This window comes from Colossoma macropomum, unplaced genomic scaffold, assembly GCF_904425465.1.
Source record: "Colossoma macropomum unplaced genomic scaffold, Colossoma_macropomum, whole genome shotgun sequence".
NCBI lineage: Eukaryota > Metazoa > Chordata > Actinopteri > Characiformes > Serrasalmidae > Colossoma > Colossoma macropomum.
The window spans coordinates 13,178,105-13,203,260 of NW_023494810.1; the positions used below are offsets into that span (position 1 = coordinate 13,178,105).

Consider the following 25,156-nt stretch of genomic DNA (forward strand, 5'->3'; position numbering starts at 1 on the left):
AGCTGAAGTAGGCCCACGGAGCATTACTGAGCTCACCATGTGCGAGAAGGCCACACAGACCTCCATCAGTAAAACAGTCGCCTGTTTCAATGCCACTTTTAACAAGACCTCGTCTACTTGGCCTTATTATTTCTCATCAGCGTGAATCCCCAACGCCATCTTAAGGGCCGCTTCATTACTTTACAAGCTCAAGTGAAGATTATTAAATGAGGTCTCAGAGAAAGGAGGGACTGAGTGAACGCAAGTGTCATCTTCAGGAGCAGAACTTGCCAAGAAATTGCTACATTCTGACACGTTACTAGAGCCCCGCTGGTGACATCCTGTATAAATAAAATATTACATGGCCACAATTTAGTAAGGCATGGGAATGAGATGATTAAGTTGTGGCCACAACTTAGTAAGGCACATCTTACTAAGTCGTGGCCATGCATAAGGATCTCATTCCCACGCCTTACTAAGTCGTGGCCTCGCATCAGGCTCTTGTTCTCATGCCTTACTAAGTTGTGGCTATGCATCAGGATCTTGTTCCCACGCCTTAGTAAGTCATGGCCACAGTTTAGGATCTCGTTTCCACGCCTTACTAAATCATGGCCACTCATCATGACCCTGTTTCCACACCTTAGTAAGTCATGGCTACACATCAGGACCTCGTTCCCATGCCTTTCTAAGTCGTGACCACGCATCCGGATCTCGTTCCCATTTTTTACCAAAACGTGGCTACACATCAAGATCTCATTCCTATGCTTTCTATCCTTACTAAGTCATGGCTATGCATCAATATCTCGTTCCCACACCTTACTAAGTTGTGGCAACGCCTCAGGATCTTGTTCCCATGCCTTACTAAGTTGTGGCAACACATCAGGATCTTATTGCCATGTGTACATATAGTGTGGCCACGCATTATGTTTAATTATACAGGATGTCACCAACGGGGCTCCGTACGTTTCCCTTTGCAAAATCAAACACACTTGTGAACAAAGCTGTTTAAAAGGCAGCTGTTGGTAAACTACTTTAAAATGCTTAACATTTCAAAACTATAATATTCGAGTTGCTAAGCTTCAGGGTGCAAACTACTCCAGCTGTTATACAAGACTGCTGATACAACTTCACCACTTTACTATGCTAGCTTGCAAGTTAGCAGAGGTTGTTAGTTTGTAAACTGAAGTCTACATGGCTAACAGCAACAAAGTAGGGCAATACACAAGTTTATAGCCAGATATAGCAACTATTCACAAAGTTCGTGCACGTTATGTTCAAACTTCTCCTTAACGGTAACCTAGCCAAAAGTGAGTGCCTTCCGATCTGAGAAATCTGCTCCTTGCTGGCCCCTTCTCCTCTGAGCAAGTGGCAAACGTGAAAAAAACAGAGCAAAACTTCTCTAGAAGTTTCCTTCTGATTGGGGGCTATGATAGTGAGTCCCTCAAAAGAATTTTCTGAGAATGCTGAGGCATTCAACTGGTAAATGCTGACAGGATGGAAGGCAAAACTCTGATAACTGATATGATTGACACTGAAAAGCAAACTGAACGTCCAGAACATGAAAATAAACGTGTTTTAGATCTATGGACCAGGTAAGAGTGTGAAGAAACTCAGAGAACATGTGGAACAACAGCCCCTTAACAAGATGAGCCTGCAAAGATTGAACATAGTTTTATTCAAGCTTAGTATGTTTTATTAGTGACATAGAACACCACTTTCACCAAAATAAAATACTGACTGTAGACTGTATAAATCTCAGGCACCTGTTGTGTAGTTAAGTTAGATAGAGTTAGTATGAGTATTGGTACTCGATATCAGCGGATCAGGCATTGATGTCATATCGGAAGGGCAAAATCTCTACTTGCTGGGATAGCAAAACATGTAAACCTTCTGGATTAAGAAGGGAAAGAAATTCAGTCTTTAACAAGCCAAAACTACTTTAAGCATGCCTAGAAAGCATGAAGTGCTACGCAAAGGCAGATAACTTCCCTGGCACTCAGTTTCAGGATGAAATTTCCTCCCTTTGCATATCCCTTTAAAGCAAAAGGGGGCCGTACCAAATACCAAAGAGAACTGAGTTCCATTAGCAGTTAGCACAAGTAGTGTCCATGCTGTTTACAGTAGAGGAAAAACACTTTTTCCAGGATTTGTTTTTATATATTATAACATGTGTACATTATATTACAGAACAGAAACTTCAACACACTGTTTTATCACGAGGCCACCCTTAATAGAGCACATTTAACAGCTTACAGTGTAGTTCAGCAGCATTTACGTTTCACTATTTCTTGCCAAAGTATGAATATAACTGCAATAAAGGCATTGGGCATTTTTGCACTAAAAACATTTACATTTAAGTCTTTTAGAGATCACAGATGCCTTTGTGAATCTGAGTAAAAAAATTCAACACTACACTTCATTACTCTGTACTGATGCTGAACACCTTATGTAACATATGTTTCACTGGTATGAACCAACAGTCCTGATAAAATTAATCTATTATGGCTACAAAAACATCCAGAAGGTTACTAATGACTCAGAGAAGCCCCGTACTTTAGCAGTGTGTTTCATTCATGAGGTATGAGTTGTCAGATGGCGAAGAAACTCTCCCCTGGTGGTGGTGTGTCCAGGAAACACAGCATGGCAGAACTCACACACCTGAGACTGCAGTGTAACCCCCGACATCAGCAGCCCCCCGGCCTGGCTCAGCATCTCACTGTTCATGAAGGAGGAGGACCAGGGTCTCTGCAGCATACAATACACAATATATGTTTAAGCATGTTTAAAGAAAAAGACTGGTGAAAAAATCTATATGTACAATTTTCTGCTTAATCCAAAAGCGGTTGGCCACAAAAGACATTTTAGCAGTCCAAATTTTGCTTCTTCTGTTTACAACTGGAGTGGTGAGGCTAACACCGTTAATAAAAACTCAACAGTCACCCAAATAGCCTAACTTGTTCCTGTAAAAATATATCACCACAACTTCTCTCAATACGCTCAAACCACATGCAGGTCTTCATAAAGGTTACTTATACTTGTCAATGTGATTCAGGACACTGTGAACTATGAAAATGAACAAAACCTCACAGTGTAGATGAACACTGAAGGCAGTCACATTAGACAACAGGGTCAAAAACCACCTCATGAGTAACAGGATGATCCAGATTGAATTTTAGTGACATTGACCAAAATAAATGTGAAGGAATCTGATCCAAGATCAGTCCTGCTTTGTAAATACCAGCACTTGTGTGGTCTGAAATGGCTGCCTGTATTGGTGAAGTTCATTTTACAGTGGGTACTGTAGGCACTGTGTTTTAAACCACATTGACTCGTCTTTGAGACCTAAATGAAGACCTGGATGTGGTTTGACTGGGTTGAGTGAAGTTTTGGGATGTATTTCTTTGAAAATTTATTTGGGCTGTTTAGGTGACTATTGAGTTCTAGTGTTTGTTAGTGATGGTAGTCTCGCAGGTCCAGTTCTAAACTAAAGAAGCAAATATTTGGACTTCTGTGGTAAGTAGAAAACTGTGCAAATTTGATTTTCGCCAATCTACTCCTTATATGTTCTGTATTAATGCCTGAAAAAGTGGTGATCACAATCAAGTTTATTACTTATTTAAAGTTTCATTTGACATTAATCAGCACTGCTGTAAACGCACCAGAGTAGAAGCAAGCGATCCAAAAACAGACCAATAAAGTGGTAGAAAGGTCATTCAAATACTAAATAAAAGTTAATTAGTGATGCCATTTTTTCAGTAATTATTATGTTTTTGGAAATGTAATTGCAAACCTGGCACAGAGACAAATGTTCTTTAAGAACTACAAAATCTGTCTTCACATACATACAAGTACATAGAGTCACTGATCTTCATTTTTATGACAGTAAAATGCACAGCATACACAAACTGTATCAGGAACTCTACTAGCTTTCTTACCAGGAAATTCAGGAAATCTACATTTAGAAGTTCCAAAAAAAAAGAATTAGCCTATTCATAAGCAGACACAAAAGGAAGTAAAAATCAACATAAACTGATGTTTATTTACCTGCGTCGGTTTAGGTGGTTGGCTGCTATGCCACCGTTGCTCTGCCTGCCTTAACTCCTCCAATATGCTGGGCTCCAGGGTCCCTTTTTGTCTTGTAGAATCCACTGACACTGTCTCATCATGGCTGTTCAGGTTTGCCTCCCTCCACGTCGGGTCGAGCTGTAGTCTGTCCATTGCTCCAGCAATGGGAGAGATCTCAGTATCACCTGAAACCCAAAGAACAGAAACTGACAGAAATAAGGATTCAGGGAGTTGGTACAAAACAAGTAGGCAAAATGACTGGTTACGCAAGCAAACTTTAATAGAAAACATTTAAATGAGCATATTATACCTGATGGACTACTGTAGCTCCTAAATGGCACTATGATCATGCCTTAGGTAAGTAGCTGAAAAAACCTTGGGGTTATCTTGAGAGATCCTACCTGATACACCTTCAGCATGTCTAAAAGTATCCAGACAGTCCCTCTACCCACTGAATTCAGCTACATTAAAGCCACTCATTGCTAACACAGCTTGTATAATCTCCATAGAAAAGCACTGATGAATAGAATGGCTCTGGGGCAGCTGCACATGAGCCTAAGGTCACCATGGCAAAGCCAAGCATGGGCTAGAGGGGTATAAAGGCCCCCCGCACTGGGCTGTGGAGCAGTGAAGCTCAGTTTTCTGGAGTGATGGAGCTCCATCCAATACCTTTGGGATGAGTTGGAGTGTCCAGGACTGACCATCCAACAACAGTACCTGACCTCACAAATGCTCAATCAAATCCTCACAGCAATATGTAAGTGTAAAGCCTTCCCAGAACACTAAAGGCTGTTACTGCAGCACAAACTCTCTATTAATACCCTTCATTGCAGAAGAAACACTGTATAAGCAGGTGTCTACAAACCCCTGGTTTGTACTGACAAAGCTGACAGCTTCAATAAACCATTTTAATAAACCTTTTTATTAAATAAACTTTAATATTTTTTTTCCCTTCAAGACTGTGTTCTTCACTTATGACCCGAGATGGACAGCAGTTGAATGCAATTGATTGCTTTGCGCTGATGCTGATTAAATTTACACACTAAAAAAGGCATTTCAGACTAAAACTAGCACTTAACGTTATTTGTCATGTCATTCCTCAGCCTCACTGGTTTGAGAAAGCTCACAAAGTCATATCATTTTTGTGTTTTTTTACTCTCACTACAGTACACTACAAAACAGTACCCAGCATGCATTAGGGATGGGAAACATAATCGATTCTTAGATGCACTGCAATTCCTCCTTGCAAGGTATGAATCGTCATAGTCAGATGATTATATAGGCTCTGTGTTTCCCCTATCTGATTTCCTTCTTCATTGTCTGTCTAGAATGAAAAAACATTTCAAAGAGCGCGCTATCAAACATCTGCAGTTTATCAAAGGTTCCTTTAAGATACAGTAAGAGACACTAAGCATGTTTAGAACAGATTTTGTGCCACTTTAAATGATATATATAGGCTATAATTGCAAATAAACAATATTCTCAATAAAACTTATCTACTGTGATACCAGAAATCCAGCAAATAAACAAATGCAATCCACTGTACCTCTACTGTGTAGTGCAAGGGTCTGCATTTGAGCTGCTTGTGCATGACCCTTAGGATAAGTGACGTTCTCATCATCCGTGCACTGGATTGGGATAGAAACCAAGTCCTCAAGGTCTCCATTAGAAACAGGAGGTAGACCTGAATTTGGGATTTAAACAGGTTCATTGCAACAGACTCTGACAGGTTGGATTTAGGGCTGCACGATATGGACAAAAAAGCTGTTGGATACCACCCTGATGATACGAGAAGCAATAAATTATTATTAAAATAGTGTGCCTCTCACGGTTTCTGCTGAAAATGCAGAATCTAACAAATTTAACAAACCTAAGAAAACACAAAAGCAACATTCACTTTTGTGCAAAATAAAACCAGTTACTTATATCAGAACTGACAGCACATTCTTATGCACTGTAAGGCTAAACAAAGACTCATATGAAGCTTTCGTAAAGTAGCTATTATGAAGCAAAAGCTACTTGACTGCTAACAGCGCCCCCCTTGTGGAAGATTTGTAGCCGGAGTGAAGTGCACAGTCACGGTTCCCTGAATAGCTTTTTCTATTTGTTTTGGCAGTCAGGCTACAATATACATACACACACATACACACACTCACCAAGCACTTTATTATTATTCAAATATTTTTATTGACTTTGTGAATGTAAACTGATTTCCAATTAGATAAAATAAGGCGACGAGCCAGTAAGGATGCAAAGGCTATGGCATCGGAATGGGCAGCTGGCATCGCCAGCCCATCAGGGGCCACCCCAAATATAGCAATTTCCAGGCCAGGACTGATCTCTTTGTTACAAATATAGGAGAATGTCTCAAAAATAGAGGACTAGAATTGTACCAGCAGTTGGCATGACCAGAACATATGATAAAAGGTGGCCGGAGCCTGTTGACATCGGGAGCAAGTTGGGTCTACGTCCAGATATATCTTGGCAAGCCTGCTCCTAGAAAGATGGAGCCTATGCAACACTTTAAATTGGAGTAAACCGTGTCTGATACAAATAGAAGCTGAATGTATCCTCTTAATTGCCAGCAGCCAGGAATAATCTGAAATCTTATAGCCAAAGTCCTCCTCCCATGCCGCCCTAATATGGTTAAGCAACGGTGAAGCAAACGTTTGAATAGCCGAGTACAATCTACTCACAACTCCCTTTTGACTTGGTTCCCCATCTAACCACTCATCTATCCAACTATTTGATGGGGGCAATGGAAAAGAAATGAAATGCTTCCTAACAAAGGTACGTATCTGTAAATACCTGAAAAAATGTGAGCGGGGGATACTGTATTCACTCACTAACTGCTCAAAAGACATAAATATACTGTGCTTAAAAAGATCTTTTATCCGTTTTAAACCATTATTGTACCAAAATTTGAATGCTGTGTCCGTAAGTGAGGGTGAGAAAAGCGCATTTGCAGCAACTGGAAGAGAGGGCAAAGCCTCTCTGAGCTTAAAGTGGGTCCTAAACTGCGACCACATTCGAAGCGAGCTGCTCACGATGGGGTTATTTGTAAGGCGCTGTTTGCTGAGTGGCAATGGGGCACACACTAAAGAAGACAGGGACACAGGATGTGCAGAATGTTGTTCCATTTCTGCCCACACCGATCCACCTCCCTCATAGTACTCTGAGACCCAGTATGTTAATTTATGAATATTAGCTGCCCAGTAGTACTGTAGGAAGTCTGGGAGTGCCAAGCCTCCATCTTCTTTCTGTCTCTCCAGATATGCCTTCCTTATCCGTGGGATAGTCTTATTCAGTCTTCTCCAATATTGGTTTAAAGTTATACTTTTTAACAGATCACTGTATCTATGGGTTACTGATACTCCAAGGTATGTAAAGGTGTCACAGGTTACTTTCAAAGGATATGACTTGAAAGACATCTCTCGGGCCTGGTCATTGATAGGGAAGAGCAAACTCTTAGTAAGATTAATTTTATATCCAGAGATCTTGCCAAAGTTAGAAATAATTTCTAATGCCTTAGGAATAGAGATGTCAGGATTAGACAAATAGAGCATAAGGTCATCTGCATATAAAGACAGTTTATGAGTGCAACCTCCCCTAACGATACCCATGAGGTCCCCAGCACCCCTTAGTGCCACAGCCAGTGGTTCGATGGCAAGATTGAATAAGAGAGGACTCAGCAGACAACTTTGTCTAGTCCCTCTACGCACAGGGAAATACTGAGAAATAATCTTATTGGTACGGACCGAAGCCTGGGGTGTAGCGTCGTCCCGTAATAAAACCGGTCTGGTCTGGGTGTATTACTGTATGCATAACCGACTCCAGTCTACTAGCTAGAACTTTAGTTAGGATCTTATAGTCGCAACAGAGCAAGCTCACAGGCCGATATCACTCTCCCTTAAAAGGGTCTTTTCCTTTTTTAAGAAGAACAGAAATTATAGCCTGAGTCATTGTAGGGGGGAACTCACCAAGCACTTTATTAGGAACACCTCCTTGTATCTACACTTGTTGTCTATTTTATCAGCTCCACTGACCATATAGGAGCACTTTGTAGTTCTACAGTTACAGACTGTAGTCCATCTGTTTCTCTGCATACTTTCTTAACCTGTTCTTCAATGGTCAGGTGGTGGTGTGTTAGTTGTGTGGTTAGGTGTTAGGTGGTGTGTTGCTCTGGTGTGAGTGGATCAGACGCAGCAGTGCTGCTGGGTTTTTTAATACGTCAGTGTCGCTGGACTGAAAACCAAAAATATCCACCCAACAGAGTCCTGTGGGCAGCGTCCTGTGACCACTGATGACGGATTAGAGGATGACCAACACAAACTGTGCAGCAGCAGATGAGCTATCGTCTCTGACTTTACATCCACAAGGTGGACCAACAAGGTAGGAGTGTCTAATAGAGTGGACAGTGAGTGACACACACTAACATACCACCAGTGTCACTGCAGTGAGAAAGAGCGTGACGTATAAAACCCTGGCTGTCTGAATCTGCATTTTTGAGACTGTCACTGGTACACTGTAGTTTCATAATGGAAATACTCAGCCATGATGTTGACTACTTTAAAAACTTGATTTTCACTGGAGGGGCTTTAACAATGTGTTGATCATGGAAACTCCTATCATGATAATGATAAAAATATGATTTATCATGCAGCCCAAGTTGGATTTATAACAGAACCATGAGTTGTTTTCACTGTGTGCAGGTACCTTGCTGTCTTCTGAGCGCTTCAGTAAGACGCTGTAGCATTTCAGCTTGTTTCAGGCAGAGTGCCTGAAGCCGGAGAAACTCCTGATACAAGGCCGTGTACGCTTCCTCCATCCTGCAGAACCTCACTGCGTTTCTCAATGCTTAGCAATGGTTCTGCCTTAAACGCTATTTTTACACTGGGTCAGTCAGCCGGATCAGTCAGCAGAAGGAAGAGAAAGCTAAAAAGAAAAGGGAAGACCCATATCAGTAACGTTAGACCATTATCTGCTTAGCAGATGAACTGCTATTGCTGTTTTCTCACAGTGATTTTATTACTCAGCTGCAAACATAACTAGCCTACATACTGTATTTAGACACAAACTCTTAGCACAGAGTCTTCAAAGGTTAAAGGGCTCATATTTTGTAAAAGCAAATTCCTCACTTTTTAAAAAATTATATTAGTATGTAAGTTGAGTAGGTAAACATAACTGAAGTTTCAAAAGGCACCATTCACGTCTAGTCCATACAGTCCAGACATAAAAAGCCATTTTTGCATTCATTGTAGCTTGCCCCGCCCATTTATGCTTAAGTTTTAAGGAGTGTTTCACTCCAAACTGCTTTTTGATTGAGGCACAGTACAGGGTAGCCAATCAGAAGAGAGCTTATTTACAAATCATTTTAAAAGGCACAGCAACAAAAAGAGCCTGTTTAATTCTAACGGGTGAAGAGAGATGGAAATTGGCAATGTAAAAATCATTTCTGACTGTTTTTGGTGCATAAAATTACTGTCATGTGTGAGAAAAGTGAATTAGTTTAGGATATGGGCCCTTTAAAATGTAATACTGTTGTTAATTATGTCATGTACATCTATCTTAAAAATCATCAATAAGCAGTTATAACACACAAATAAAAAAGGCAAATGGTTTGTTGTTTGCCAAATAGTGAGTCTGCATTCATCTATACTTCTATAGTATTCTATACTTTTGTCTTCTCCATCAGTCAGCATTAAAACCGTTAGCTTCATCACATATTCATATTCATTAGAAAACTGTTCACTGTCGCCCTTTTTTATATATGTATGTGTTACAAATGCTTATTAACAAACCAATTTCAAACCACTCATAAACCCTTTAAAAGGGTAGGCTTATTGTAAAGTGGTACCTTAAACAGTGGGGGAGACCAGGGAAGGTTCACCAATCAAAAATATGCTACAGGAGTGACATCACTACTGTGCACTGGGCCTGATTTGGGAAAAATATCTAACTGCCATTTTTATGACTAATATCGCAACCGTGATTTAAATTGCAATTATTTTCTATAAATTAACCCCTTCAAATCCCAGGCTTATTACATACTCAGGCCTATTATCTAGTAACGACAGGGACTTCAATGTACTTCAGTGGGACTTCAGTGTCTTAGGTTATAGAAGTGTGTAATAAAACTTTGGGCACTGGCCATATAAGGAGTTGAGGGTCAGATCTGATTTTTTTTTCTCCCAAGAACAACAGAATATCTTGAGGCTTGACCCCTGAGTGTAGCGTGCCAGACTGCCAGTAAGTTGTGGTTGTGATGCCACAACACATGCGGGTTTGGTTGCCTCTGTTTGGCATAGCTATTCCACAGGCAGTACACAAGCTCTGTGTTATTAGGTTAAATTTCCCCAGTTAAAATGTTTTTGATAATGTAGGCTATAATTTTTAAAAATTGTGATTTGGATATAAAAACAAGTAATCTTTCAGCTCTACTGTGCACACTCACTATCGCAGGTTAACTTGGAAGTCTTTAGCTCATGTAATAAAATATGAACTTGAGCTAAGAAAATAAAATTTCAAGTCTGGATTGTAGAGTGAACAGCACCCACATTAAAGGGGAATTCCACCAGTTTTTCAAAATTCCTGCCATTGAGAGTCATTGAGAGTGGTTTGGTGCGAAACGGTTCAGATTTCTTTTCAGTGGTGGTGATAGGAAGCAGGGGTCGCCATGACTGTAACACAAGTATACACATTTTATTTACTATCCAAAACTACCAGTGAACATTTGGGTACTATTTTGCCTTACAAAACTTCGCTTGCCCTTCTCGACCATGGATATAAGTGTTAGACCAAAACCTTCGAAAAATGGATTTGAATTTGTGATCATTTTATGAGTAGGCAGCAGACCTCTATACTGTTATTTGTAAGTGACACAGCTACAAGGGTCATTTATTTAAACGTCTGAAACGTAGCTACAGCACAAACAACCACGGAGTTAGAGACCGACCTGTATTCTTGCTGGCCGGTTTTGGAATTTTCCGTTCCACCTTAAATGCTACAGCGGCTAACTACTGCACCATTTAAGGTGGAAAGTTCGAAAAATCCTGTAGGCCAACAAGCGGATAATATAAAGGCTGAGACAGAAAGTTTTAGACTCTGTAATACTCTCCGTGTCTGTGTTAGACCCTCTGCGGTCTCTCCTGCCGAGTATCTGAGTCGCTGTGTGTCAGTGAATGAAGGCGCAGTGAAGGCCTGTTTAAACGAGCCGAGCTGCTCCACTGAGGACAAACAGACAGCAAAACAACGCAAAGCTTCAACACTTACATTCGCACACAAGTCAGCATCCAGCTCAGAGTGTCGAGTTGAGCTCGGTGTCCGGTCTGGATGGACACACACTGTCCACTCGAGGACGGAGAGTTTGTTTATGCTCTGAGTTTCTGAGGCTTAGCCGGAGAGTAACTTATATCCACAAAGTGAAAAGGTGAAAACAGGAACTGAAATCTCCTCATTTCACACAGAGCGGCTGCCGGGTCACGTAGCTCCCACAGCAGCAGGAGGAGGAGGAGGAGGTGGAGGAATGAATACACAAGAGCAAGTTTACCAAAGAAAAAAAATTCCTTATCGGTTTTCTTCTGTAGAACCTCACAACAAGATATATAGGCGTTGAGCTTTATATAAATGGACTACAATCCGTAACTGTAGAACTACAAAGTGAAAGTATATGGCCAGTGGAGCTGATAAAAAGGACAATGAGTGTAGAAACAAGGACATGTTCCTAATAAAGTGCTCAATGAGTGCATTTATATATATATATATATATATATATATATATATATATATATATATATATATGTGTGTGTGTGTGTGTGTGTGTGTGTATGTATGTGTGTGTGTATGTGTGTATTACTTTATGTACACTATGATTTTAACTATAGTGTTATGCATACCCTAGGTCTACAAATTAAAAACACAAAAAAATGTTGAATTTTTGAATTTGCCAAAAGCAAGTTGTGCTCAAAGTCATAAATATGTCATTCCACGAAGAGCGCCATGTTAGTCTGCAACATTCAAAGATAGGATTGTGCTGTTATTTGACACAAAAATGATTAATAAAATGGTTACTAAGATGGAAGTCTTTTATTTTGTAAAAGCAATTTTTTACTTAAAGAAAAAGAATAGGATAACATTTTCACATTAGCATGACCATCTGGCATCAGTTTTGTGGAATGAGTCACATGCAAAGCCATAGTTTTTATTAATAATTTATTGTGTCATTATTACATATACTTTTTATACCAGAAATTGAATATGATCAAGTAAATTTTATTTTTATTTTATTTATTAGTGCTTGTAAGAACATGAAATCTGAAAAGTAAAAAAATTCTTATATGTCTGAACATTTTATTGGTAGGAATTTTATTGCAGCATGTGCACTTTATCACCAACAAGTATGTATGGGTTTCCCCCAACCTGTTTTAGTGGGAGGAACATTTTTAAATATGTGCCAATTCTGTTTTTACAAGTAAAAAAATAATATTTATTTATATATAAAAGTTACATTTTTTTCATTTGTACATTTAAATTGATTTCTTGCTAGTGACAACTGGATTTTTACATGTGCAAATTTAATTCTTACATTATGAAAGAGAAGGTTTTACTTTCACACATGATTTTTTTCACATGTAAATGTTGAAAGAAAAAAGATCAGGCTGGATTCACAACTCACATAATTTAATATTTTAATGTCCCATGTTCACATAGGAAAGCATTTCAACATAAAAATTTCCAACCGCAGACCTTAAAAAAGTGGTAACCTGAGATTAACATGAAGTTGTATGACGTCAAACTGCAATTAATTTGGACTGAACAATAAAAAAAATGCAATGACAGGCAGCAGGTTTTTCTAAGCAGAACCACAAAGAGCTGATGTTTCAAAAAGCACAGTATAAAAATAAATAATAAAGTAGAATCCACTTATGACAGCAAATGAGGGTGAAGGCAACTGAATAATTAACCACAATTATATGTCAATATTTCAGTTTTCACCTGAAGCCACAGCACTTCTCAGTAAACAGGGCCATCAGATATGATCTTCCCACTTCTGTTCAGTTCCAAAAACCAGAAAACACTTCCACAAAACAAAGATCTACAGGTTCCGCAAATGTGAATGTTTCAGTCTGTGATTTTAATAAATAACATTTCTATGAGTAACTTGATCCAATTTACAAAAGTAGCTTTCCAGGGTATAGAAGTCAGTTAACATTTTCACAAAATATTCACAGTCAAAGGGAATACAAAGACAGCAAACGCTATAAAGACTATTAACAGTCATCACTGGTCCGACACATTTAGGAGTTGGCCCAGAATGCAGATGTTTTAAGACAACTTAAACGCTTTGGGTGGAATGTTGGCATGTAAAATGAAGGCTATTTGTTTATTAGCACATCTGGGATGTAAACTCTGTAAAGTGAAGTGGTCATTTATAATGAAACCTCTTCTGTAAACAGTTGAATGGTGATATGTGACCATGCAGCATCCTTCCTTGTTCACTTTGGGACTGAAGGGTAGTTAAGTGTTAGGATTGCCATGCTGTGAAGCAAGAGTGAGGTTTCCGATTCTGAGGAACAAGAAAAAATGAGAAAGATCAGAACAGAGCCTGACCGATAAGAACATCCTGTCAACCATATCAGTTTGAAGAAGCTAAAAGTCTGTGATAACAGAATAAAAAGGCTTTAGGTAGTCAAATGTTGACAAATATCGCTGTAAGTTTCAATATCAAACAGCAGAAACTCACAAAATCTTTAATATGAGAATTTTCCATGGTGGAGGAGTGTGTTCAATTATAATATAAAACCAGCTACTTTAACCTCTTAAAATCCCTGGATTATTGGCTAAACAAGGCAAGTTTATTATAAATGAGAAAATACAGAGTCAGAAAATACAGACAGATTTAAAAGAGAAAATCCTTAAATGAAAAATTAGATATTAGGATAGTTAAAAATTAAAATGAAAAATTAAAAGTAAGATTAGGATAAAAAAAAAAGTAAAAGGGGATAGAAATGCTAACAGTGTTTAAACTGAGCTGAAAGCTGCTCAAATAGGAATGATTTGAGTCTGGATTTAAAAGTGTCCAGTGTTGGAGCTCTTCTAATGCTCTCTGTCAACTGATTCCATTTAAGAGCTGCATAGTAGCCAAACGCTGCTTCTCCATGTTTAGTCTTCACCTTTGGCAGGACTAACTGACCAGTTCCTAATTGTCTGAGAGTTCTGCTCAGCTCATGTCGCTACAGCAGATCAGATAAATATGCTGCACCATTAAGACATTTATAGAACAGTAACAGCAACTTAAAGTCTGTATTCTGTAACAGACTGGTGGCCAGTGTAAGGATTTAAGAATGGTGGGATGTGTTCCTTCTTTTATTCCTAGTGAGATTCTGGCAGCTGCATTTTGTATCATCTGAAACTGTCTGATTGTCTTAGGCTTATTATTTAGTAATTACAGGCATTTTAGTGTAAACTGGCTGAGCTACTCTAGGGTTATAGATATAAATGGTGTATTAATTAAAATGTGTCTTATTATATAAAGTGTGTATTAAAACTTTGGGCCTGCCAGTGGGCCCCGGCTGTTTAAGAGGTTGAGCAAAGCAGTGCTTTAATTAACAGGATTCTCAACGATACAATAAATCTGTGAAACCTTAATACTGCCAACTTTTATTGGCCAACCGATGCATCTGTTGATATATGTAAATGCCCTCCTAATTAATAAATTAGAGATGGGTATTGTGATGACAGTTTATTGTTGTGGTGATAAATTCTTGATGATAAGCAGTGTTTTTATGAGCATACTGTACTTAAACAACAATGACTGCATGCTTCATTGCAGTACAGTGTGTGAAATTCTGAATAAAAATTATTGTACCAAATGTTTTTGATGGTTTTTTGTTTTAAATGTGACACTGCTAGTGCACTGTGTATTGTGTTTTGCCACTTCGCGCTTTTGTATAATCTCCTTGTATAATCAGCTTGTATAATCTCCAATTTAATCAACCAGTAGAATAAGACATATGAGCCTATTGCGGCCTTCACGTGGTGATGATAGGCGGTCAACGGTAAAATCCACTGTTTTCGATGGAGCAGCAGTGGAGAAACTCCGCCATTGCCAGTAAAGATGTCAAGAAATCAAATTTCCCAACTTTTGGCAGGTGAATCCTATTATACAACAAAATAAGCTCACTGGACAAAAAATTAGTCTGTGACTGAAACGTACCTAATAGTGCTCCACGAGCATGAATAACAGCTTTTGGATGTAGGCGACATCAATATTCAGCCACTCTTGCATCAAAGAATTTCGCAGTTCGTACAGATTTCGTGGATGCCTTCCCTGGCGTCTTACTTGCTGTTCCAGGTAGTCCCACAAATTTTCAAGACTATTCAAATCTGGAGATTTTGTGGGCCTGTCCAGATGTGTGAATGCTCCTGAATGTTCATCATGCCAATCAGTCACATTTGCAGCCCTGTGAACGTGAGAACTGTCATCTTGGAATGTTATGTTCCTCAGTAAGGCGATGAAAAGGCAAAACCTGGTTGTCGAGCAGCTCAATGAAGGCACTGTGGTTTAAATTTACAGTCACCTCAACCAAACGACCCATTTCCATGTAATTAAAACACCCCCAGACCATCACAGAGCCTCCAGCTTGAACCACAACGTGCATGCAGTCCTTCTTGAAGGCTTCCTGAGGTCTACAATGAACACAACGCCCAGCATTATTCACATACAGCCAGACACGAGATTCATCTGACCAGATAACGTTTCCAGTCACGAACAGTCCAAATTTTGTGTCTCTTCGCCCCCTGTAACTGGCAGCTTTGTGAGCAGAAGTTAACAAAGGCTTCTTGCATGCCACTCCACTCCATATGTTCATGGTATGCAGTTCCCTGTGGAGTGTTCTTTCAGAAATTGGTTATGAATGACCTGCATTGACTTCTTATTCACAAGCCCGATTTATAGCCTCGTGCAACACCATCTGCAGGAGTCTGAAGTTACTACCACCTTAAATACACAAGGTGACTTATTTTTTGTCCTGGGAGCTTATAAAAGAGCGTCCTCCTGCCATTACGCACCTTAAACAAACAGTCTTCACTACTAAAGCTTTACTCTGTTAACCATCCATTTTGATACAGTGATGCTGACACCATGGCAACGTTTGTGTGGCTGCATGGCTCCATTGGTCACATACCAGTATGAGGCGTAAAATGACATTCTTTCCAACACCAACAGGTAAAGCAGTTTTAGGTCACCATTTCCAATGCCAAGCGTGGGCCAGACGGTTATAGAGCTCCACTGTGAGTAGTTGTATACAAACTTTTTGACCTTAGTAAAGGGTGTTTTCATCCAGTTCATACGCGGCTTACCTTCGACCTGTATAGAAAACTGGAGCCACTGTTGAAGCCACTCTCTGCACTGACTGGAACTAAGATGGCTGGGATTCAGCCCTCGAAGGTCACAGGCCTGGTGGAGGGGAAGAGAAACATTAAAGATTCAAGATCCCTCTGAATGCCTTTCAGTCTGCTTCAGTTGAGAGTCTGTGGTTGCATAAAGGCAACTTGTGCAACATAAGAGAGGCAGTTTCTCTACTGAAAAGAGGCTAAGAATTCTGACCCGTCTCATTTCTTCATCGCTGAGCTGATCTAGGCCTAGAGAGTCTAAAGCTCGGTCCAGATATAGCAGGTCCAGGGCTTTCGTGGTGAGCCGCCTCCGCACCAGGAAACTAGGCAACCACACGATTACAGGGAGCTGAGAGCCCAGTGATCTCTAGATGAAAGGTAACAGGAAAAAACAAAGAGGGGGAGGTGAAAAGGGGGGAAGAGAGAAAGAATGAGAAAAAACAAGGCTGGACGGGAGAAGGAATACAGTGTATATATGGAGAAGGTAAAAACTCACCAAATGACGTGGTACCAAAGACCGCATTCCCAGTGGAGCGCCAGAGAAGACCTCGCGTACGGCTTTGAGTTCAGAAACACTTGGGATGGGCCCCGCTCTGGATCTGCAACACAAATACTCACATTTACTACATTTACATTCACATTTTGAGAAGTTTTAAGAAATATCTGAAAATGTCTCTTTAATATAGCTGTTAATTTAATCCTTTGTCTTATTTTGTATTTATTCTTATTCATTTCATCCATATTGTAGTTTAATTTGCTTAAAAATACTTCTTACTTTCATTCATTTAATTACTTTTTCTTAAATTGCTGTTACCAAACATAAACTGTAAACTGTAAACTTGCCACAGTTATGAAAAGCACTTTATAATAAACATATTACTATAATTATTATAACCTATTGGTAAAATGTAGAGATGACACTAATCTGATATGCACTACTGGATGTCAGAGGGTAAAAATAATAAAGTGATCTGATTCTGTAACAAATCTAGCAAATCTTGTAACATAACATAAAGTGACATAAAACACGTCTCCTTATAACCAAAGCAGGTCATGTGATAACAGTGGCCATAACATTAACGTAAGAAAAATGTTAGCAAGCATTATAGCAAGAATTATACTAGAATTTCACTTTTATATTTCATACTGCTGTTGTCGGATGAAAACCTCATATCTCCAAAATGGTAACTTTATAGGAGACGGAAAAAACATACTTTCCTTTTAATGTAAGTCAATGGAACCAGACATTTTTCCAAGTAATTTTGGGCTGTTTCTTTTGGTCCATTCTTCACAAAATTTAAACACAATGTAAAGGACAAGATGCATTTTCAAATTATGTCAAAAACTGAAAAATGACAAAAATGGAGATATGAGGTTTTCTTCCGACAGCAGTGATTTATTTATATTTAATTTTTTATATTTCCTTTTTTTTGGAAAGAAAACTGATTAAGACTGTTTAACTTAATAAAAATGTGCTTTTTTTGTATACATGATGTTGTCAGCTATATAGTCCTGTATTCCTGAAGTGTTTGAGCATTTTAAGAATGGCATTGTTAGTTAAGAGAAATGCTTCAAGCTTAGTGGTAATAAAAAATATCAAATCGTTATCGGAATCAGTCTATACTCAAGATTTCAGTATTAGAAAATAAAAAGTGTGTGAGCAATCTCTATGACTTTTAACATGAGCAGATGCTTCGGTTTTGCTTCCAAGAACAAACAACCCACAAGATTATTTGACAAATCCATAGAAGAGGCACCTTGGCACACAGGTTCAAGAGCAAAGTACGCCTGGGCCACTCGTCGACACGCGGGATTGTCCAGACAAGGTTTTTCAGAATCTCCGCCTGGTGTTGAGAACGCTTCAGATGAGTAATCGCCTGGAACTTCCTCTGCTGCTGTGGAGTCCAGAAGTGTCGAAACAGTAGCTGCCGTGGAAAGAGGCACCTGGACAAAACAGGGAAGTGACCACTTTCATAAAACAGAGTCACCTTCGCTATCACATTCACTGCTATCAGCAACAGTAGTCAAATGATCTGAGATGCATCCAGTGGTCAGCTTCCTTTAAAGAAAACCAACCATTACAGTGAATATGAGAGCTAAAATCCTTTACCCCAATTGTACACTTGGTGTTGTACACTTGGTGATACAAACTTACTCACATTAGGACGAAGACCAAACCGATGGCAAATGGAGGAAGAGAGATCACGACCAGTGGAACGGCTTTAATCATGTCTCTTCTAAACTACAGGATAGAAAGACAGAAAAGGCTTAAATTAATACACTACATTTACCAGAGGAACCTTTAAAACTCCAGGATAGATTTTGTGGAAATACACTGCATGTCCAAAAGTATTAAGACGCATCTTCTAATGAGTGAATTCAGTTACTTTAATGCAGGTATTCAATTCCGCACGGAGAGCTAATCTCTATAGAAAAGTATTGACCAATAAAATGGGACACTCTGGAGCCACAGATGAGCCTAAGGTCACCAAGAGTGAAACATCACTGTTTTTACATCACTAAGTGTCTGTACATTTTTGGATATTGACAGTTATCTGATTATTCAGGTGGTATACAGTTCAATTCACTTCTATTCCTTAGATCAGATTAAGGCCTAGAAATCTGATGAAGAAGCTGGATATGAGCTCAGTAATGGGGTTTCCAGTGCACGTAAACTCTTATTCTGATTTCTTTCATTTCTCTCAGTCTGCGCATGTGTGAAAATAGAGCACTGTCCCCGAAACAGCAAGCAGAGTTTAATGAAGCATCCACGAGATGCAATAAAACACTTTTGGAGCAATGCTGAAACCAACTACATGCTCAACGAAATGAAGGATTTAAATCTTTTAATCTTCATCTTCTAGATGTTGTATGTTCATCTTTTTCCATCAAAGTGGCGCAATGTTCTATAAAAAAAAAAAAAAAGCGCCATGACATTTCAGTTTTACATTTTGTTTACGTCACGTCTTCTTCTGTGAGTTTACTGGCTGGTTGTAAAGCAGAAATCCCATTACTGTCTGACGCATGTAGACCTGGAGTTTCCGCATTATCTGATTACCCAAGTGCATTAAATCACACTGAACCCATTACTGACACATTCAGATTTTCCAGCAAACACAGCTTTGAACAGCTGTACACACATAAAATCATATTTTTATTAAAACACAAAAAAATTGTATCTTGGTAGTGACAATTTTTAATGTTCCACACAGTTTTTTATACCTTGGGACACATTTACTTCAAAATAATGGGACAAGGATGCAATTTCACTTTCTGCTCTAAAATGCAGGGGCGTAGCTAAAATAAGGCTCTGCCTACAGACTAAATCTTTGTGTTTCCGTAATGACATGAAAACAGGACAGCATTTTTTTGAAGTATTTTTATTTATAAATAAACTAATTAATTAAAAATGAAACTTATAACAAATCACAATTAACGTCTTAGATTAAATAGATCTTGACATAATTCTTGTAAATATCAAAGGTCTGAATATTTCTTTTTTTTTACATAGCTTTTTCACTGTGTGGCTGCAGTTTAAACTAATTTGGTAGAATAGTCCTTATACCAACACCAGCTACTCCGAATATACTCTACGACTGCCAAAGCAACTTAGCTACCACAAACACACAGGGCTTGCTGGTATGTGTGGGGTATTTTGGCGTTAGCAGCTTATTTTTCAGTTTAGCCTGTTAATATATTTAGAGCATCCCAAGAAGCTGGTTCGGAAAGCCTGCTAATGCAGGGGTTCGGCAAACTCACTTGCTTCGTTTCGTGTTTTTCCTGCTCTAAAGTTTTTTGCAAATGTTCATATCATTCTGTAATATTCTATATATAATAGTTTTTATACTATATATCCACTCAGACCTGCATATGTACAGATATTCATATGTCTTTTTAGCTCCATTCACAAGGCTCTTTACTATTCTTTATTCTTTCTGCTAAGTATTGTATTTTATTTTATTTTTCCTCTTAGTTAAACACTTGTTAACAGTCTGTGTTCCTGGCTGATCTGTTCAGTCTGTTACATGTCATACATGTGTGGCTGACCAAGACTAACTCCTTGTATGTGTAACATACTTGGTGAAACAAAGTGATTCTGATTCTAAAAGAACTTCATTCCACTTAGGTCTTGATAATTAGATGACAGAGGATTAAGATTGATTAGAATCCTTCACAACATTACTAGAAGCAAACTGTCTGGGAGAAACAGGCTTACCAGGATAAGCCTCTCCATGTCTCGATATGGGAGCTCTCTGTGGTGGATGTTATTACTACGCATGATCCTCTTTATTCTTCTGACCTCTTTTACATCTTCAAAGAGAAGCTGGAACCCTAAAACAGAGGTTTGGCACATTAAAGGGGAATTCCACCAATTTTCACTATAATTAATATTTTACATACATTCACAGTAAAGTGGTACATGCAGGGTGTTGTGAGGCAAAAAATTAAAAGAAAACATTTTTTCATATTTTCCACTATTTTACCATCATCAACATTCCATATAAAATTCAGAAGACACATGTAGGTTCACTGGTGGTTTTGAATAGTAAATAAAATGTCTATACTGGTTTTGTAGCCATGGCGACCCCTGGTTCCTATCACCATCACTGTAAAGAAATCTGATTCTCTACAATAAACCATTCGACTCTTTACATCTCAACTACTGAATTATGCTGAAATTTTGAAAAATCCGTGGAATTCCTCTTTAAGGACACAACAAGCATCCTCAAATCTGGTCTAGTCTAGGTAAACATTGTTTAATATATGTTACTGTAGCATATTTAGATTATATTAAAAGCAATAGTTTAAATAACTCAGCACAAACAGAAAACAGCTGCATTGCTTCCCATCACGTCTCTGAGACAAAATTCTCGTAAACGCCTACTTTGTATGTGCCAGTTAATTTAGTTGGCAGTTTAATTACTACTCAGGCATGTCAACCTGTATAAGCTATGGTCACACTGGAGGATTAGGTCATGCTTACCTCTCCTGAGGGTGTGGTATAAGATATAAAATCGAGGAAATTGTTGCTCCAAGAAGCGCTCATACTTGTCACTTACTCTCTGAAGAACACCAAGTCTGGCTTGAGATGTTGAGTAACTGCTACAGCTAGGAAAATACAGCCTGAGGTAAAAGACAAAAAGAAACACCTTTAATTAAATACCACTCAAATTTATAATGATAATAATATGCTAAGAAAATGGACAGAAGCATTTCACTGTTACTGTTTGGCACAAAATTCTGCATACTTGATTATTTACATTCTTCTATGGCACTTCAGAATACATGCTGGCAGTAACCTCATTTTCAAAGAGAACACCCATCAGACATGCCCACTATCAACTGATCTACATGTTACACTGTCAGTCTTTGAAGGGGAATTCCACCAATTTTTCAAAATTTGTGCATAATTAAATGTGAATTGTTAAATGGTTAAGATGTAAACAAAGTCATTCAGAGTGGTTTGGGGTGAAATGCTCTGTTCTAGAGAAATTTACAGAGTCAGAATTGTTCACAGTGGTGATGATAGGAACCAGACGTCCACCTCTAAAAGCTCCCTCACAGACAGTTATTAAATGAAATGGTTATAAATACATTTCCTGATGACTTGATGATTGAGACATTGTTTTATGATAGTTTTGAGAAAGTTTTTTTAATCTATTCATGTCACATGCAGAGCATTGTGAGACAAAATAGCCCCAAAGTAAACCTATTTTTTCATGATCATCACTATTTTATAATCTTTAACACTACATATAAAAACTCAGAAGACACTGGTCGTTTTGGATAGTAAATAAAATGGTACATTTGTGTTGTAGTCATGGCGACCCCTGGTTCCTATCACCACCACCGTAAAGAAATCTGTAATTTGTCTTTAAGTTTCTTTAAAATGTGTCATTTCACATCAAATCACTCTAAATGACTATGGTTACATCTCAACCATTAAACTAGGCATACGTTATCACAGTTAGTTTTGCAATTATTTTGCAGAAATATTAGGTACTGTGCTTTTAGAAACCAATGACAGATGGATGTTTCAGCAAAAATAACACATATATGTGAAACCTGAGAAGAATATACGAATGTCTACTACTACTACTCCACTGACCTTGTGAATTCATGTGAATGTTGCATTCATGTATTTCTAAACATGTAAATGCAGGCAAAACATTTTGAAGGCACATTTTTGATTCAAAGTCTGTTTTAACCCCAGCAGCACCTGGGACACACTCTGTCACTCTGTGCAGATAATAACCCATATTAACCTGATCAATAGTAATAGTACTTACATTACTTACAAGAATCTCACAGCAAAAATTACAGGGAATTATTACAGTTTATCACAGGATGCTACACAAGTATCACACATTGCAATAAGACAGTACTGCAGGAACATGTAATAAATAATTATAGAAATATTATACAGCACTAGGGAAATTGCATAGTCATAAGAATTTCAAGAGATCATATATGTATAGTATTATTATAGTAACGTTTTTCTGAGGGAAATATGTAGCCCCTAAGGTGATGTGGTGATTATTTTTTAATAAGGTGTGGCCACGAATTACTATACTGAGGCCGCAATTTACTACATTGAGGCCACAAATTAATATTTTGAAGCCACAAATTACTATATTGAGGCCACAATTTACTATACTGAGGCCGCAAATTAATTTATTAAGGCCACAGATTCCTATATTGAGTTCAGAAATTATTATATAGAGACCACAACTGACTACATTGGGGCCACAAATTAATATATTGATCCAGGAATCAATATACTGAGGGCACAATTTACTATATTTAGGCCAGGAGCTATAAGAAACGTAACTAGTGGCCTCGATATAGTCACGTGTTGCCAATATATTAATTTGTAATCATGCCTTATTAAAAATAATGACCATGCCACCTTAGGGGTTCCGCAGAGGACCAACATACAACGTAAAGAAGCGAAATAAAATGAAGTAATGATACTTATAAAGCAATCAATGTGGTCACCCCAGTGCACCTACGTCATACACATGACTAAAAACAAAACAGTACTGCAGTAAATAAACCGGTTCAGCTCAGTAAAGTCGGCTATGACACCACGCGAATCAGCACCATCCTCTCAATATAACAAGAGACTGAATTTGGCTACTCGTTTGGCACATTTATATTCAAATGTTCCGTTCCTCCTTAAACAGCGCCGCAATTCTGTTCGGGTGCACGTGTGGCGCCTGTTAACCGCTGCGTCATTTAAGGTGGAACGGAAAATCCGAATGAGCTTTTCACTTCGTCAATATCCATCCCTGAATATTAACGCACAGAACAGACAGCGTGTATTTCAGAATCACTCTTCTGCTTTGTACCTGAATCCGAAGCCGCTCCGCTGTTTGTGCACAAAAACCGCTTGTTGGCAGAGACGAAACATTTTATCAGAGGACAGATGTCAACATCCCTCCTCCGCAACACACCAGACATGTCCGGGTTAAACACGCCGGGAGCGTTCAGTCGACTCAAGTTTTACCCCCTTATGCGCAGATTCGATGATCTTAAAACTACACCCACCATCCTAGGGCAGTGTTTTTGTAATGTAGATCGCACAATATCGCTTCGGCAAAGGAATGTGAGCGACAGGACGTTCAAAGATGCCAATAAAAGGCCTTAAATATAAAACTATTCGTAGTCGTTACGGTGTTTTTATAATGTAATATGTAGCTTATTTTTGAATCGCAGCTCCAGCCCAGCGGCTGCGTTAAACGAACGCATACAATATGTGCATTTTTCTCCTTACCGTAAAACTCATAAATTACGAGCATATAACTTTTGAACATACGCGGAAAAATTCCTTCGTGTCGAGACTTGTCTACACTCTACGTGCTTGATTCTCACATTTTTGTGTGTGAGTTATACTGTTTGCCGAGTTATGTGTTATAGGTCCGTAATTACACATACCGCAATTACGCTTCTCTTCTGAAGGGGAAAACCAAACATCGCCCCCTGCTGCCCTATGTGCTTACTACCCACATGGTAAGTATGTACTCTTTGTGCATTTATATTTCAGAGGTGGAGCACCTGATCGACCTGACCTGTACAATTCAGACACTAAGAGAAAAGGGAAAAGTGGTCCACCAATGTAATAGTTTGTAATAATTTGTAATTTCGGTAACGGAGCAGTTGCACCGAGCCTTTTAAGCGGTTTAAAAATGCTTTTTAAAACACTTTTTTTTTGTGGAAATCAATAGTTTATTCTAAAAATAAATGCAGTCTGCGCAGCAGCTACTTCAAAATACTTGAAGTCGCAGGGAACGTAAATTAAAATAAAGATGTTTGTATGATACTAATGTGAGTGTTCTATTAAACATCCACGAAAAAATTAAAGAAAAATATAAGATATAAATATGATAAAACACGACATGATCAGCCCTTTCTGAGAACTGTGTGGGCGTGGCTAATGAGCAGCTCGTTGACAGCTCTCTGTCTAACACCCCTAGCCTGCTCCGCTAGTTCACTAGCTTTCGGTTATGCTAGGTTAGGGCGGGGCAAGAGATGCAGCCTTGTGATTGGTCAGGGAAATGAATACAGAAGCGTTACCCAAGATTAGGACCGCCCAGTTTATATGGAGAGGAGAACAATATGGTGAAATATATTGGTCATTTATTGGTCACTCGGACATTATTTAATGTGTAAACTTAGTACACTTAGTTTACTGTTTGCCTGCAAGAACAAGACTAAC

General features: G+C 38.7%; 2 protein-coding genes across 3 annotated transcripts; both read right to left on the reverse strand.

The window, feature by feature from the left end:
- Window positions 1-1,635: 1,635 nt before the first annotated feature.
- On the reverse strand, window positions 1,636-11,538 carry zgc:113184 (uncharacterized protein LOC553745 homolog). 2 transcript variants are annotated; one of them, XM_036559929.1, is made up of 5 exons: window positions 11,317-11,538; window positions 8,761-8,979; window positions 5,591-5,728; window positions 4,024-4,229; window positions 1,636-2,724 (listed from the first exon to the last, which is right to left on the reverse strand). In XM_036559929.1, exons 2-5 carry the CDS (start codon window positions 8,870-8,872, stop codon window positions 2,551-2,553), a joined length of 630 nt encoding a protein of 209 aa, XP_036415822.1. In that variant the 5' UTR covers window positions 8,873-8,979; window positions 11,317-11,538; the 3' UTR covers window positions 1,636-2,550. The 2 variants fall into 2 exon arrangements, with proteins under 2 accessions (XP_036415822.1, XP_036415823.1); XM_036559930.1 differs by lacking the exon at window positions 5,591-5,728.
- Window positions 11,539-12,714: 1,176 nt separating this feature from the next.
- LOC118799945 (LETM1 domain-containing protein 1-like) lies at window positions 12,715-23,918 on the reverse strand. The gene is given in 10 exon segments (XM_036560079.1): window positions 12,715-13,609; window positions 16,405-16,501; window positions 16,652-16,804; window positions 16,934-17,017; window positions 17,019-17,036; window positions 18,195-18,381; window positions 18,597-18,679; window positions 20,654-20,769; window positions 21,422-21,561; window positions 23,790-23,918. Coding segments are annotated over 10 exon segments (1,011 nt in total). The 5' UTR covers window positions 23,852-23,918; the 3' UTR covers window positions 12,715-13,538.
- Window positions 23,919-25,156: the final 1,238 nt, after the last annotated feature.

Coding starts and splice junctions, on each gene's coding strand:
- zgc:113184 (XM_036559929.1), bottom strand. CDS start 8,872: ATGGAGGAAGCGTACACGGCCTTGTATCAGGAGTTTCTCCGGCTTCAG. Junction 5,729..8,760: donor AGCGCTCAGAAGACAGCAAG/GTACCTGCACAC, acceptor TCCCAAATTCAG/GTCTACCTCCTGTTTCTAAT. Junction 4,230..5,590: donor CCTTGCACTACACAGTAGAG/GTACAGTGGATT, acceptor TTTGGGTTTCAG/GTGATACTGAGATCTCTCCC.